At 52.2% G+C, this 17,368-nt stretch overlaps 1 protein-coding gene across 1 annotated transcript in view; it reads right to left on the bottom strand.

Annotated features, from left to right (window-relative positions):
• Window positions 1-17,368, bottom strand: part of ZC3H3 (zinc finger CCCH-type containing 3) — a 157,351-nt gene that overhangs the window by 46,199 nt on the left and 93,784 nt on the right. The window contains exon 5 of the mRNA XM_067290103.1: window positions 7,533-7,726. Within this exon, the coding sequence (XP_067146204.1) occupies window positions 7,533-7,726 (194 nt within the window). The remainder of the gene's footprint in view (window positions 1-7,532; window positions 7,727-17,368) is intronic.

Below are 17,368 nucleotides of genomic sequence, written 5' to 3'. Positions count from 1 at the left end.
TCCCATCTTGGGAAATAAAGAAAAGTCCATGCACCACCGAACCTGCCCTCCACCAACCCACCCCGGCCGGGCTCCGTCCCCATTCAATGTAATTTTGGGGCAAATGCTGTTTAGAAACGACGGGATCTGGCACATCATCAAGTGAATATGACCATCAGCCTCATGTCCACATGCTGGGGAACGGCCGTCGCCTTTGGAGAGTGCTCGAGTGCTTTGCCGTACAATCGATGCCGTCCGGGAGCAGCCAGAGCAACCAACGCCGCAGCAGGATTTTCATCCAATCATGGAAGTCAGAGATGAAGAAAAATAACTTTACACCAGCTATTGCCCTTAGCGAATGAGGCCGTGCAGCCAAATAAGATCGTTTTGCTCCATGGTCCCAACGTGGTCCTTGGCATCTCCTCGTATGAGAAACCCGGATGCTGCCCGCTGGGTCCACGACTGATATTATCAGCTAATATCAAGCAAAGGATAAAATAATATCCAACAAAGGATATCAGCAAAGCCACGTTATTACATATAAACTAAAAACATTTTAAAACATTGAGAGGACTGAAAGTTTGCCGTGACGGACGGCCAACGCGCCTCTTCCCCCGAGGGATCTGCCTGTGAACGAACTCGCAGCCGCGACGCGGTCTGAGCGCCCAGGAGTCGCTCCCAGCCGCTGCAAAACCAGCTGCCGGTTAAGCAAGTCGTTAATTCTGCATTTAGCCTTTCGCCATTCAGCAACCTGGGAAGGGGCAAAACCTCATTTCTCTCTTGCATCCACTGGGATTTACCCGGGAAATAAAAGAGGTTCGGGCACGATCTTATTTCTAAAAGCGCTTCCATGAGGCTAAGAGTCACATTTAAAAACGGAAGCTGCAACGCAAAATGCTGGAACGAGGCATCTCGGGCTTGAATCCGAACTCTGGGACGCTCGTTTGGGCTCCCGCGTCGCCCGGGCAAGAGCCGGCCCCGGCTTTTCCCTGCAAAAGCCCCCTGCCGCCGGGATCCGGATACATGGCGTAGCAAGTGCTTCCTCCCGTGCAGGCACTCGGGAGGCAGCGGGAACAAAAGGGAAAAAAAAAAAAAAAAAGAAAGGAAAAAAGAAGAAAGCTGCCGGGGAGAGCATCAAGGAACTGCACATTAAGGGCTTTTTAAGCGATTGCACGCAGCACAGCGGCGGCAGGCTTGATATTTTATATCTCGCACGGGGGACAGGTGGTTTTCTCTCTCTCCCTCTTCTTCTTCTTTTTTTTTTGTTGTTGTTAAATGATTTAGTCGCTTCGAGGTGCATCATCCGTAAGGAAAGACGCAGCCCGTGCAAAAGGGGCCGCCGCTCTCCATGCATCACCCGGCCCCGACGCCGCCTGCGCCGGCGGCTCTCGGCGCGAGCGAGCGAGCGGCAGCGCTGAAAAGCGATCGTTGGACCTAACCCAGCCGCGAGACGCGGCGCCTCTCTCCGCGGGGACCGGGAGCTGTCATGTTCATTAAATGCATGATTACAGCTATGATTAATAGCGGGGCCTGCAGCCTAACTCCTTTTTTTTTCTTTTTTTCCCCCCTCCCCAGCCGCTCCTCCGAACGGATCCGCAGCCGAACGGCGCGGCGGGCCGTATCCAGCGCATTTTCCGCCGCGTGCATCAGCCCGTCCCGCTCCGAACTTTTGCTTTATATCCCGGCGATGATGCAAAGAGAGATTATTTGCAAGACGGCGCAAAGACTTTAAAAAGCTCCCCGTTAGTTTGCCCTGCTCATCAAGGAGAAAAGGGCTCCGGCTGCCTATTAATCCCAGTTGGTTCGGCACCGGCACCCCGGAGGAGGCTGCTCTTAACCCCGCGCTCGCCCCTTCCGCAGCAGCCTCCTTGCAAAAGAGCCGGCGATCCATCGCCCCCCCCCTCCGGCTCTGCCGCTTTCTTGCTGAACACAAAGTTTTGAGGCCGGCGCTCAGGAAAATTTATTCCTTTAATTATTATGCATTTAAGCGGGCTCCGCCGTTTCGGACGATCAGCACTAGCAGCTGCCGGCGGTGATTTATTTAACTCGCCGGGCAGCAAAACCCCTCGCTCCGGCATAAAGGTAATGGCACAACGAGGGATGAGCCGCCGCGAAATAAAAGCAGCTCTTTGCGCTTTCCCGCCCGGCTCCGGGCAGGATCCGGCACGCCGCCGGCGTTCCCGAGCGCCGCTCGACGAACGACGCGCGCCCTCACTCCAAGCGACAGCGAAACCGGCCCGAGGCTAAGGAAAAGCGACGCTCCGGCTCACGCCGGTCTCGCGTCTTTGCACGCCGGGGCGGACGCTCCGCCGCCACCTTCTTCCTTACCCCTCGGCGGCTCCGTCCCGAAGCTTTCGGGGGATTTTCCCTGCACGCCCGACCGCATCCTTTAAACGATACTGTTAAACGAGACGATGCTTGGAGTCGCGGCCAGGCTATTCGGCAGCCGGCAGAGGAAAACCGGACGCCTGCAAGGAATTGCAACCCTCTCGCCCGCGGCTCCAGCGCTGGCACCAGGACTTTTGTCCGTAAATCCGGTTTAAACTCACCATCCTAATTTCAGATCGAATGTAAACCGCAGTTTTTCCAGGGGCAGCATTAAAATGCCACCTGGGCCTGACGAGGGCCTGGATCAAAACAGCAATTTCCACGTACCCCTAGGTCGGTTTTGTTGAACCGAAGACTCAAAAGCAAGGATTCTTCCAACACGAATGTCCGGAAAGGCCTGGGACTATTTTTTTTATTCCGATTAGCTCCACAGAATCAACAGAGCTGCGCTAGAAAGAGCGATGAGCCGTTTGGGCTTTCTCCGCTCGCGCTAAAAACGAGGTATTTTCTGCTTGCGGACTTTCCCGCGGTGGCGACCACACATACGGCCGCGATGGAGCACCCCGGAGCTGAGCCGACCCAGCACCCCGCTGCGCTTTTTCCCGGAAAATCGCAAGTTCAGGATAATTTTCCCCAGATTTTTCTGCCCAGCTTGCAGCACCCCGCAGCTTCACGACTTTTCTAACCACAACTCGCCGTTTCAGAGCTTCGCAGGGGCTTCCCGGAAATCCAAGCGTCCCAGGCTGCCGGTCACAATCCTTTCCAAAAGAAACAGCCGGAAAAAAAAAAGGGGGGGGTATTTAGGAAATGTTTTAAGAAAAGCACGCTGCGGACGGCATTCCCACTCAGATCGGGGCAGAAACCAGACCGCGCGGGACCTTCGGCCGGAGTGGGCTGCGGAGACTCGCCGCCACCCGCAGAGCGGATCTGCTCCAGGCGACCGACGGCGAAGGCTTGGGGACGCTTGGCTTCGCCCGCCACGGCGGGGGCTTTCGGGGAAGGAAGGAAGCCCCCAAGGAGGCCGCCAACAAATTTGGACGAACGGCAGAACCGCAAGGCAAAATCGTAACGCAGCTTAAATCAATTCGAAGCTATTAAGTGTCCTGAGTATTTCCCATCTCTCTGCCATCCCAAAGACACAGCGTCTGGCACCGGCGGGGAGCGGAAAAGCTGTTTTTTTCTGCTTTTAAATGCACTTTGTGAAGCGTTTAAACACAAACCGCTCAGCAAACATGCAAAGACTTGCCCGCAGCAAGGGTGTGCAAGTCTTATGCCCCGCCAGCCGTGGTTATCCTAAAGCAAGATAAATGGGCGGACGTTGAATCCATCCTTGCAAAGGAGGATGGATTACAGCTACAGCCCAAAGAAAACACTGACGCGCACCAGGAAAGGGAGATTTCGGGTTATAAACTGAGTGCGCCAAAAAGCAGGGGTGAGACGACTCCTGTAAAATCACAAACATCCAAAAAACGGAGAGATTTCTATTTTATAGTAAGCAAACCCAGAAGGGACCTTCTGTCCCAAAGCAGGACTCATTCAACCTGCTCCCCCAAATGACACGTCGCTGAAGGAAGGGCACGGACACGGTATCTTTGGGGAAAGGGAGGGAAGGACAGATGGGGGGGATCATGTCTCCTCCGATGCAGGCCACACCGGGGGCATCTCCCTTCCCAACATTGCCCAGCAGATCTGGCCCTAGAGATCTCCCCAGGGTTTACCACGTCAGGACGTTGCAGCCCCTTAGTGGCTTGGCCAAAGCTGATGGAAAGCCACTTACTCCAGGTTTTGCTTTCTTGGGATCTAGGTTCACCTCTTCCCAAAAGCCTCACTGTTTTCCAACCGAGAACAAAAAGGGGGAAAAGTATTTGCAGAAAGTCCTAAGCTTGCCGGTGCCATCTCATCACCGAACCTTTTCTTCTTAAAGCAGCTTTAGGCCACCCATGCAAACTAAAACCCTTGGAAAATCACTGCTCTTGCCTTGCGAGGCACAACTCTTCTGCAAGTTGCTCGCTACGTGCCACCACTGGTGAGATACGTGGGGAATTCGGGGGAGGCACTGCCTCACATCTTTAATCGGAGACAAATCCAACGGTTAAAAGGTCATGTCGGATGCCTGTTTCCTTTCAAAGCTTCCCTACGAAAGCGGGGCCGGAGCGCTCGATAAGCCGTAAGCGAGCGTCGTTACGGAGAGCGACAAATCAAAGGGTCCCGCGTGCACGCTCGCTTTTATAGACGCAATCCTCTTACAGCCGCGGTAATCACTTTTACAGGCGGAGGAAGTTACGGCGACTGATAAGTCGGGGTGTTCGCCCCTGCCCCGTGCAAAGCTCAGCCCAAGCCCTCGGGACTCGCCGCTCACGGAGTCTCCTCTCACTCCGGTGAAAAGGTCTGACGGCCGAGCGGGGAGACCGAAGCGCTCAGTCCCCTGTTGCTGTAAGGCTCCACAACACCACGGATGAATTTTGGTTGTCACCTATTTCACCCACCACATGGACAAACCAGACCAGCACTCGCGTGTCCTGGGTTAAGGGAAGCACCGTCACCGCATGGTGATGCTCCTGACGGAGCCCGCAAAGCGGACGGCGCCCGTCGTGTCTCCTTGCTCACGCTTAGGAGACCACCTGAAGTCCCCCCAGCAAAACCCCAAGAGCTGTGCTGCTGCCCCAACTTGCAAAAACCCCTGTCATCTCTATGGCTCAACCCTCCTCCCAGAAACTGCATTCGGGGGTCTCCTAGCACCTAAATTAAACCCACCAATGGATCTACTGAAAATTAGGCAGCAGCTGGAATCACCAAGTCCATCTCCTCACTGCAAGGCAGGACCACCTTTACCTATGTCCTCCTCAAGCAGAAGATCATGTAACTTGTCCTTTAAAAATCCCAATAATGGGGACGTCACAGTCAACCCAGCCAACTTCCTCCAGCACTTCCTAATGTTCAATCTTCGAAACCTCTCCTCCAAGCATCAAACCTGCATCTTGCCACAGTTTCAAGCCCCTTACTTCCTGGCTGATCCACCTGGCCATGGAGAAGACATCATTCCCTTCCATTGCTCAGCTGTTTATGAATATGGAGGCTGTCTCCTCCTCTTTAGACGGAGCAGCCCCAAGTCCTTCACTTTTCTAGCTATCATCTCACTCTCCCTCGGACCCGTCCAACTGGCCTGACTCTGTCCTGAAACCTGGTCCCCACAGCTGGAGCCAGTGGTCCACCTAACACCTTCCAGCTTGGAGTGCAGCAGAAAGATCTCTGCTCCCATCTCGAGGGTTTCACCTCTTCTTACTCACTCCAGCAAGACGTTTGCTGCCTTTGCCAAGGCACGTTGCTGGTTCAGCGCTAGACTATGCACTAGAGGGGCTGGTCCTTAACAGCAGGACTGCCCTCCACTTGGATGTCTCCCCTTGCTTTTTTGTAGCTGATTGCTCCCACCCCAAGGGTGGTACATTGGACTCATCTCCATTAAAGGGCATCCCACTTTTTTAGGCAGTTCTTTCTATTTCTTACAATTGCTTTGAATTAACGCGTCTCCTAACAGCAAGCAGGAGCTCTACAAGAGAGTCTCCACAAGTACTTAGAAGTAAGTGCCTGATCCCACAGACAGGCAACAAGAGTTAAGAGGTTCAGACACTCTGGAAAATCCCACTGCTGGTAGCAAAGCTCTCGGAAATCCAACATCGCTGACACCGAGCTTTGCTTGGTCTGCTGAGTCCTGAGCTAGCTTTACGGACTTTTTTCCCAAGCCTTCAAATGCCGATTCCTCCCCACCCTCCTCCAGATGCAGCAGCAAAGCCAAGGTTTAACAGCTTACAGGCGGGATCGCGGACTTCCGCACGAGCCGCACGGACACAGGCGCACGCGTGCACGTCCCTACTTGCAGAGGCAGCAGCGAGCAGGACATCGCGTGCTACATGCCCAGGTAGCCAACCATTGAAAATTTGTCCCGAGGAGAGCAAAGCGGTGCAAACGGCAGCCGCAGATTCGGCCCCACGGCGCTGCCAAGCCTCCCCTTAACGCCCTCGGGAGGGAGATTACCTGCAAACGAAGCTTCAGCAAGTCGGCGCCCCTCCAACCGCCGCAGCACCGGCATCTCTGCCATCATCTGCATGCGTCTTCGTTTCCCCACCACAGGGCCCGGGCGGCTAATTTTTAAGCTAAATCTCTGTCCTCCTTGTCGTGCCACTCACCAGCCACATGCACATGGTAGCAGGGACATAGTTACTCCTCGTGGTGATGTTGCTGCTTGCTCCTAATCCTCCTCGTGTTGCTCAAACTCCCCGAAGCCTCTCCGTTCTCCCGCTGTCAGGATTTTTGTGCCCCCCACAAAGCTCCTTCCCTCCCTCCCATGCTCCCTAATCTGGCCTTTTGGGGGGATGTTTAAGGGAACCAGCCCAGTCGCCTTAGGCAACAGCTCCCACCGCAGTTGCCTGCAAGGAAAAGGGGCAAGAAGAGGGAAATGGACCATCGATCGCTCACGTTTTCTGCCCAGGACGCCCCACCATGCTTGCACAAACAGAGGCGGACACCGGTTTTGGGGGCTGCCCCTCTCGGAGGCACCGAGCTACTTCTTTCTTCTCTTCATCCATGCTTTTCCACTGCGTGTGAAATGACTCTGGCATTAAATTGCCTCATTTATATCATCGCTCATTAATATATCCTTCTCTGCCAGCTTTCCAGCAAAAAAAAAAACAACCCTCCAAACAGCAGCACGTGGCCACTTGCTTTGTCTTTCCCAGCGCAATTGTCCCCAAAGCTCATCGATAAAGCAGATACGGAGCAAAACGTACTTGAGACCCAGGCAGAGTCCCGAAAAAACGCTTCAGGCGGCATTAAAACCGGCAGCAGGTACAACAGGAGCAGGCAACGCGCCTCTCCGCCTCCCGCCAGAGTCAACAGGCGAGACTGGGATTTACTTGAAGATAAATGTAAAACCAGCCACCGCATCAAAACGACAACGTTTCTCAGTCACCTGCAGAATGAGCCTCCTGGCACTCACAGGTCAATCGGAAATGTAATTTGATGAGCGTAACGAAGACATCTAACCTCGGGAGGCTGTTTCTAACTGCCTAAGACTTAGTTAAGGTTAAAAAAAATAAGGCGGGCAAAATTAACAGGGTTTTTCTACGGGCTTGAACCAAACCTGCTACACCGAGTTAAGAAAAACCGAATTTTCTTAAGGCAAATCGTCGGCTTTTTAACGCGGACCAGGACAAACGCTCAGCGCTCACCTGCTCTGCCGGGGCTCTTGGAGCTCTGGTCTCTGCCCCGGCCGGGAGTGCTGGAGGTCTTGGAGAGTTTGTTCGCCGACACCCTGTACATCACGCCGCCGATGCAGCGCAAGCCTTTGCTCCGCCACCGCTGCTGCATCGCCTGCGGCTTGCTGCTCGGCGGCGACGGGCGCATTGGGTTTAATCCCGGGGATCTGCAAGGAAACGAGAGACGGAGAGGAGGTAAGAGCTGAACCCGGGAAGGTATCGCGAGAGGCTGCTGCTTCACGGACAAACCTAAGGCTGCAAGAAACATCCAGACAGAGACTCTCCCTGCTCACAGTCTGGTACAAGATCCGGCACCGGGTGGCGGACAAAGAGCTCTCTGGCATTACAAAAGAAACCAGGGATGCTCTTGCTCTGGAGAGAGGAAAAGCTCCGATTCCCCACTTCTTCTGGCTCTCACAGCCAGAGCTGATGCCCTAGATCTCTGCAGATGGTCCACGGGGTCCCATCAACCCAAGACCCCTTGGCTTGCAGCCCCAGGCCCATCAGCAGAGAAGAAAGAAATGTGCATTGGTAACACCACAGACAGGAGGAGCAAGCAGGAACATGGGACCTCCACTGAACTGAACCGAGCTTAACAGAGCTCCACCAGCTTTTGGGAGCTACCTCCAAACCTGGCTCTCGCAAAGGTTTTGCTGTGGTGGCCTGAGACTGCTGCCATCCCCCACCTATCGCTGGACACCCAATGCCTAGGACAGAGCCTGCGACCCAAGCCAGGTCGAGTGGGCAGCTTTGGGGCCCCTTCTCCAGCTCCCTCCTCTCTGCAAATTTAGCAGCGAGGGAGAAGACCGAGAGCGAGGATGCGACCCTCCGGCTCTGGAGCTGCAATGCCATCACATTACGTTGGCACCAATAAGGTCGTTCTGGACGCCCACCTGCTCCGTCAGGCGAAGGGCAGCTTCTGAAGTGACACCCCGGGACCAGTCCACCCTGGATGGACTTTTTGCTGCCCAAAACCCACCCAGGGCACAACCCGGCTTTCCCTGCACGCTGCCGCGCGGAGCCACCCAGCTCCTTTCGGTGCCTACGCTGTTGTGCAAACAGCGCCCTTCCAGCCAAAGCCAATCTACTCAAATATCAGTCGTCTTAGCCGTTTAGCACTAATCCAAACAGTAATTTGTTTATGCAAATCAGAGCTCTAATTTTGTATTAGTACAAACTATGCTCATAATGCTATTAGCCGAACGTACATAAAGCATACATTACTGAGGAATATCTGTAAATTAAGGCCCGCTATCCTATCAGCAGGACGCAAGCCCCGGAGAGCATTACCTTTAAATGAGCGTGTGCCGCAAAGCAAAAGAGAATTGTAAAATGTACTAGTTACATTTCCCCGCGCTTAGCGTGACAGGCGATTCGTTTAGCGGGGCGGTTGCCGCTGGCTACCGACCCTCGCGGAAACGCCAGTGACGGGCTGAGAAATTCGGCGTTTATCCCGCAGCGTCTCCCGGCTCTGCTCCGCTCCCGGGGTGCTGGCGAAGGAGGGACGCCCGGGCGGGTTTTGGGCAGCTTTGCTGCCCCCCGGTGCCTCCTCCAGCATCGAGGACCGCTTTGCTTTACCCCAGGAGCGTGCAAATTTAGCAGGAGGATAAACGCACTGCCGAGGCTGCAAAAAAACACATCAAGCACCTAATAAAAGAAAAAAAAACATATAAAATAAATAATAAAGAATAAAAAAATGCATTAAAAATATAAAACGTTTGAAAACCAATCGCACATGGAGCACAGGGGTCTACGCAACATTCAAGACGTAGAGCACGGCCAACACAACATGCAAGACGTAGAGCAGGGTCTACACAACGTGCAAGACGTAGAGCAGGGTCTACACAACGTTCAAGACGTAGAGCCTTTGGGAGGCCTCCTTTAGAAAATGCTTCAGGAAAAAAGCTTCATTAAAGCTGCCTACCCTGAGGTCTTGGTACAGTCACTTTTCTTTATTTAAAGCATGCGAAAAGGCAAACGCCGCGCAGTTTCGCAGGAAGCTCCGTCTGCCATAACCCGGCACGCTACGGCGGCGATTAAACCTAAGCGGCACGGACGAAACAGTGTTTTAACGGTATCGGAGGGGGAAAACCGCCACCCAGGCTTAAGCGAAAACCCCAGGCAAAATCCGATCCGACAGAGGGATCCCCCACGCGAACCAAACCAGCTCGAAAGCGTTCACCTGCTTCCCCCCTTGCTCTTAATTACAAAACCAACCGCAACCGCTAATAACCTTTTTAGGGGAAATTCCCGGTCTGGAAAATACCGCCATGATTTATTTTGCACGTTGCAAAGCTCAACCGGGTGGGAAACAGAGCGTTCGCTTGCTCAGAGGGATGGGGCTGCATCCGTGACCCCCGGACAGGCACCACAGGATTAACTTTCATCGCTTTCGATATCGAAAACACAGCGGAGTGCCTATAAAATGCTGCGGAGAGAGATGCACAGCCCAGATAACGTTACTCGGGTAGCAGAGCACTCAGTATTTTCTTTCCGTCCGTCCTACGAGTTGGGGCAGACACCCAGGAGCAAGAGCTGCCCATTACGAGATATTTTATACTTTTAGAAACGGGTGTTTTTTTAAAAAAAAAACTCTCGAAAGGAGCTGTAATCCGCTCCAAGGAGTGTTAGCGCCCTGGCACGCGGGAGACACAGGGCAGCCCTTCGCTGCCAACGCTGCCCGAAACCCGTGGTGACCCCGGCAGCGGCCGGCCAGCCTCAAGGCCCGCTCCGCTCCGGCAGGGAATTTCATCACTGCCGGCAAATCAGAAAGGTATTAAGGGCGGATAATGAAGACCGGAGGGCAAACGGCGCCTTAAGATAGTCTTCGTTCTCACCTTTGTAATGGGAGGCACGAAAGTCCCCTTCAAATCCGTTTCTAATCCATTCGAAACACCACAGCAAATTATCTCCCCTTCAGCCCGCGAGCGGCCGGCCAATTTTCTCCCAAGAGCGGTGACAAAGCACCAGGATTTATCACCATAACCTTGACGACGCAAGGGTGAAGGCTGTCGTGAGCTGTAAAACCCCCCAAAAAAGGGGAATTTCCAGGCCAAGGGCTTGAGAAAAGGAGGGTTAGTGGAAAGAAAGTCCTTTTTCCAGGTTCGGATTTAGTCCCCATCTGCTACGCGCACGTGGGTGCCCTCGCAGGTGGGTGGGAGAGCATCTGGTCCAAAGAAAACACACGCACACGCGTAAATGCACCTATACGCTGAAAAATCGGAGAGCCCAATGTATATAAATTAAATAGGAAACCACGAGAGCAGAGGAGAAACCTCCTACCAGCTTCTTAGCCAGCTGCCGCGGAGAGGATTTCTTGGAGCTACAGGTGGACACATCCTTTAAGCTGAGTTTATGTGGGTTTTTGTTCTTCTTTTTAAATAATCCTTAGGTTTTAAGGAATCGCACCTGCATGCCAAGGGGAAGAGCGGATCGTGAGCAGGGTGCATCACCCAGCTCCAAGGTGCTCCTCGACCCCCGCCAGCAGCCCTCCATCTCCTTCAACCTCTCCGTTCCCCACCACCAGCTCCTCCAACAGCCACGCGCATGTCCACCTCCGTGTGGGTCCCCTCGAGGTGTCCTATTTAGCGAATTTATATTCTCGATATTGCTTTCTTAAAAATAAAAGCATCAGATATCAAGTGAATACTTCCGACTCTAAGACCGAACTTATTAACGCAACTGCAAAACTTGGGGAAGTTAAAGCAACGAAAGCTTGCTTTTTCTTAAAATGAGAAAACAGAAGGCGCCAAAACGCTCGCTATTAAAGTTTGTCTCCAGCAGGCACCCGAAGAGTGCTTCCTTCATTTCAAATTACTCATTCAAGAATTTAGTCCGTGTTTATTTAAATTGTTCAGTGCAACGACTCCGATATTCCAAGTCAAAAAAGCGACGGGAAGTTGAAAAGTAGCAAACCGCGTTTCCTCTCTCAATATACAAATATAAATAACGCCAACCAACTGGATCCACTGGCTTTAAAAGCAGTGACCAGCTATAATGTTAACTGATCTATAAACGATTCCCCCGTTTTTAACGGTTCGAATTACGAAATCTGTGTTCAGAAGCTCAGTTTTGATTCCTGGGCATCCAGCACATTTAAGATAATCTAATAAACCCTCTGAAAAGCTATCTTGGTTCCGTTCAATTGAATCTGTGTTTCCCTTCAAATGCAGCTTGATGCTAATCTCGAGGGAAAAAAAAATCGAGTACAGATCTCATTTACCATTTTCTAAACCTGCGAAAAATTATGAACCTCAATGAGCGCATATTAAGCTGCATAATTGCCTAAATAAAGACCTACCAATATGATAAATTCTCCTGACTCACAAAAGAAGAATAGTCGCCAGCGTATTACAATGGTTATCAAGCAACGAGAATGAAGATTTTGCTTGAAAAACAGCTGGGGAACAAAGATGTGGAACAAGATGAAACCCGATGATTTAAATCAAGGGTTTCCATCTTGTGGATTTAAACCACGATTAACCTTGGCAACGTAAATCGGCGCCATCTGCGACGGGGCCACTGGGCTCCCTCGACAGCCCCGGCAAAGGAAGGACCTTGGACGTCTCCTGACACCTCCAACATCTCCAGCCACCTCCAACGGGATGGAGACATGCAAAGCAGCAGCAGCTTTACAGTCCCAAAATGTGGTTTCCAGGGCAAACAGGAGAGAAAAATATGAAGGCTGATGAAGGATGCACTGGGAGAGCTCGAGAAAAGGAGAGGAGGACACGAGGGCTTGGGAAGGAGCATCTCCAGCCCCTGAAACACTGGGACTTGGGATCTCACGCCGGCCCAGCGTTTCAGCAGGAACATTTCCCTCGCTAGCCATCGGACTAATGACTTTTCTTTTTATTATTAGTTTTGCTCTCCTGCGTTCCCGGAGCCGGTCTGGGCCATTTTCGGCACGGCAGACACGAGCCCCTCTCCTCCCCTTGCTCACGGCAGCCTCCCAACGCCAGAGCCCAGCCGCGCGCAAGCCAGGCTTTAACGCAAGTCGCTGCCAAGCCACCGGGCTCATTTGCAAACAATACAAATCGCCTTCGAAACACGCACTATTTTCCCCGCATATTTAGCAGCTTTCAGCTTTTCCCCCGCACGCTCCTTGCCAATGCTATTACCCAAGCCGTCTAAATGGATTCCTTCTTCGTCGTTCAACCCGTTACTTAATCCCGCAACCAAAACCATCGCAGTCATTTTTACGGCTGCGTGTTATATAACAAACATTTGATTATACCTGCAATGCAGGGCTGCTGGGGTTTTTTTCCTTTTTTTTTGTGTGGTTTTCACATCTTCCGCATCCCAGCAGTATGACACTTCCTCGCAGCCCTCGCCCAAGCTGAAGTTGTTCCCTTCTCAAATAATTGCACTCGGAGCGAGGCGGAAAAGGGAATCATCTCGCATTCTTCTCGCGGCGCCTTCTCAAAGGGCCTCTTACAAAGTAACCAAATCGCCTCGCCGCCAGAAGGCTGGTTGCTTCCATTTTACACTTTTTTTTCTGTTTTAAAAACAGCTGGACAAAAACCATCTCGCAGAGGAGAAGCAACTTGCTCAAGGTGAGACGCGCTTGCAGAAACTGCACTCCACGTCCTTTCTTTAGGAGCTTCCAGCACGCTCCTCCGCCCGGCTAAAGGAAAGATGCACACACACCGTTTTTTGCAATTTTTTGCCCAGAATACTCCTAGCCACAACAAGCAACTTCATCCCAGAGAAAGCAACTGGGTCACTTAAGTCATGGCTTCAGTTCACTAGTCTGGTCCTGAAACATCCTTACTGCCTTTCATGAAATATTGATATCCGATAGATGACGACAGGTAGGGAGTCTGACACAAGCCAGGCTTGTGTTAAGCCGGTGGTGAATATTTGCACTCCAGAAGAATAAAAAGCAGGTTAATCTATGCAACTTTTGTGGGTTTTGTGGGTTTTGACAGGTCTCTCTGCAGGTTTCAGGTCATCACCCTGGCTGTTGGTGCCAATCCACAGTCGGGTCCCCCTGTAGCACTCAACTTAGCTTAGCCGGTGGCCCGTTTGCAAGCAGATCCCAGACCTCGAAGGGCAGCCAGAACACCCTCCCTCCTACACCGGCCCAAAAACCACCCTGAGCAACGAGGCCAACTCGAAATGTCGCATTTTGACCCTGCTTTTAACCACGTTTTTGCCCCACGCCACCCATGCAGCCTGGCAAAGGAGAAACCAGAAACGCAGTCAACAGCATAAATCCTGCTCTGAGATGGGGACTGAAAATTGGAGAATTAGGCTTGTAAAAAGGCCTGACTAGGCCTGCAGAAAAAAGATAAGAGTTTGGGCTACACATGATTCATAAGTAAGCCAGGAGCAGGCTTGTGTCCTCCCCTTCCTGGAGAGCTCCCACCAGGAACAGTAGGGGAGAAGAGCATGGCTCTCGCAGGCGGCGCAGCTCCCCATCCAGCAAGTTGGCCACGTGCTATGACCCAACTTTGCTCCCACCGGACTGATTTCAATTACTCTCTTTTCAGCTCCGCGCCGGCATTCCCCTTTCGTTTCTCTATTGCTCCCAAGAAAAATCCCAGCGACGTCTTTGCAGTGCATTTGGCAGCCTCATGGTATGCCACTGCTTCCGCAGCAGAGCCCAGCCAGAGAGCCGGCCTCACCATCTCGCCTCCTTGGCAAGGGGGGATCCTCGTGCCATAGTGTCTGGAAAGCACTTAAATCTCGCCAAGACCGTCCAAAGCACAGAGCAGATAGAGTTATTGCCTCAAGTTATGGAGAACAACTCTTCCCCCTGCATTTGCTCCTGCATTTCGGTAGCGGTCAGAGAGGATTCACCCTGGAGAGCGGCAAAGGCAGTACGGTGCTGGAGGTCTCCATCTGGAGACCACCAGAGAAGGGGGCAACTGCACAGACGATTCGCATTAGGAGAGGTCAAAAAATCTTGTCTTCATCCCAGCAGAAAGAGTCCAAATGGCAAATCACTCCCCTTCTCCCCATCTAGCTATCCGAACTCTTTGCTGTTCCCTCACTCCCCTGGGCAAGCAGCCCTCTGGGATCCTCCGCAATTTGGAGGAGGGCAAAAGAAGACACGTCTAACACGGAGCGTGGGTCACCCCGCCAAGCAGGGCGGCAAAGGTCCTCATGAGAGTTTGGTCTCATAGCTTCACAGGAGGTACAAGCCACGCAGCAGCGAGCAGTTGGAAAACGAGAGCCCTGCACCCAAGATGGGAACACATCCCACACATTGCCACCTTCTGCAAATATGAACGGCTTAACCGCAACCACTGTGCTGGCAGCTTCCCGTAAGAGCAAGCTCGGAAATTATCTGTATTGAAGATAAAACACGGAGTAAGGTAAAGAGATTTTAGGCAAGCATAGGACAAACGTTTGCTACCAAACCAAACGAGCATCCCATACCCTCACCATCAACCCTGGATTGCTTTGAGACCAGCAGGAGAATCCGAAAGGGAGAAGGCAAGACCACAACACAACCCAAGTCAGCTGGATTTGGGCTCTCTGAGGTTTAACCCTCATGTCTCAGAGGGCAATGCATTTACCAGGTGACTATTGAACCTGCAGACTGCAAAGCCCTTTTAGACTCCCAAAACCAAAGCGCCAGGAAGCTTTTCCAGATGATTAGGCAACAGGCTGGCCCTACAGAACTGCATGCCAACAGCATGAACCAACTCAAGACCCTGGCTTTGGTCAAATTGGCCCAACCACACACCTAGCCCAACCTTAGACAGGCGATTCAGCAGAGCAAGCCGTATCCGGCGTCATGCAAAGCATCCCCCAATGTTACGGCCACTTTTCCTACAGAAGGAGGAAGAAAATGAGCTGGCATGTTCAGCACCGACATTTCACCCAAGGCTCTGTATCCGCTCACGGTGTCGCTTGTTGGTCAATAACAGCCAAAGAGCACACGGGAGGTTAATGGCTTGAGCAGCAAAAACAAATTGAAAGGAGCAAATAACCTTTAATGTCCCATGACATGTTCAGCCTCCTGACTACCACATTGCCTCTCTGGCCCCTTCATTTTCAATGATTATGCAAGACAGCAGTATGTCAACAGGCCTTCTACGGTGTCTGCAGTCTTCGTGCCGTTCTTCCTGTTCTTGGCAGTGCCGCGTACGGGCTGAACTGTATATTTAGGCAATTTATGGTAATGTTACAAATTGCCGTTAAGAAGCGTCCCTTGAATTTATGACGTCTTGGGAGATACTTTCACCCAACACCACTCCTCTCCCCAGTGCCAGCAGGCCAGGGGATAGGTCTACACCTAGGTTAGTTACTTAATACCATTTTTTATGTTTCCCCCCATGCAAAGCATGGACATAATGCTATAATAAATGCCCAGGGTGCCATATCTACTTCTAACACTCGTCTCCGTGCTCTCAGCTTTGCAGCTCCTACGTCCTCAGTGGATCTCTCTTCTCGTCTTCTGTGAGCTAGAAGGAAAGACACAGTCCTGCCTGGAAGTGCTTGCAACCGAAGGATCGGATGAGACAGCAAGACAAGAGACTGCAAGAAAACACTGCGACGCCAGTGGGGTCGATGACGGAAGGTGGTCGCAGCGTGCCAGCTGCCTCCCCATCCTCGGCCAAGGTAGGAGAACCATGGACGGGGGATATTAAACGAGGGTGAGCTAACGGCATCAGAGTGAGCACAGAGCCCCAGACATGGGGGACATAGGGGCCCCTGACAGCACGATGCCTGCTGCGGGACGGCACCCGGGGGTGCCGCACACCGAGTGCCACGGGATTAATCCCGTGGGAGCAATCGCTGCTCTCTGCAGCCTTCTCACTTGCAGAGCCCTCCTGTTACAGCCGGGGAGGATTATTTTAGAAGGTTATTGGCTGAAGGTTTAATTATTTGGGGATAACAAGAGAGTTTTCCTGTTAATTCGAAAGCGTTGCTAATGCCACGAGTTTAATTGGCCTCTCCTTTTCTAATATAACTGGCACTGAGTAACTAGGCATCAGTGACAGAGGCACAAGCGAAAAACCATCAGTTGTTAAAGTCACCAAACTAGTTTAAGATCATACTCGTCACCAGATGTATCAAAACCTCTGTCCCTAAAACAAGACTAAATAAGATTTCACGGATGCGCAGGGGTCATTCTGGCTTTAGCACATGGGCGAATTGCATCCGTATTGCACAGATACAAGCGTCTCCGGTCTAGGATCATTTTTTCCTCAACGCGTGCCGCTACATCAGCAGATTTCCCGAGCGCTACGGCTCTTCCTTCCCTGCTTGCGAGCAAGGACAGGGAGAAGGGACAGAGACCTTCCCACAGAGCCAGCCGAGCTCCTTGAGACTTTTTTGGCTAGCGCGGCCAAAGGGTGCGCCCCGCTAAGCACATCGCCCCAAGGCACAGGCTTCTCCTCCTGCTCGTTGCAAGATTTGCCAACATTTAAGGAATTGCAGACATCTATGTGAATTAAGTAGTCCTTTAAATCACTTCTGATCCCTCTTATGACTCTTAGGGTCTCGCAAGGCCTCTGAAGCTCCAGAAGTTAGCCAAAGCAGCCCAACGTGCTGGTAGTCCCTTCATATTTTTATGTACCCTGTGAAGGCCACGGGAGATTACACCACCCATCTCGTTTCTGGCCATGAACAGCTCTTCTAGGCATGTGACAAGGCTTCAGCACGGCTTTTTCTTCTGCCTTTTCCATCACATCACCCCTGTGAAGGTGCCCAGCTCTGCCACTTCGATGCGTCTCTGCAGAGCTGCCAGTAGGACAATATCACTCTCTGCAGGATGCCGCTTCTGCCTGTAATTAATGTTTCATCATCGTTCTGGAAAGCAGACAGCTGCTGCGGTCTCAATCACTCATCTT

The sequence above is a fragment of the Apteryx mantelli genome, chromosome 2 (assembly GCF_036417845.1).
Source record: "Apteryx mantelli isolate bAptMan1 chromosome 2, bAptMan1.hap1, whole genome shotgun sequence".
Lineage (NCBI taxonomy): Eukaryota > Metazoa > Chordata > Aves > Apterygiformes > Apterygidae > Apteryx > Apteryx mantelli.
This window is presented reverse-complemented; position numbering and strand designations above follow the sequence as displayed.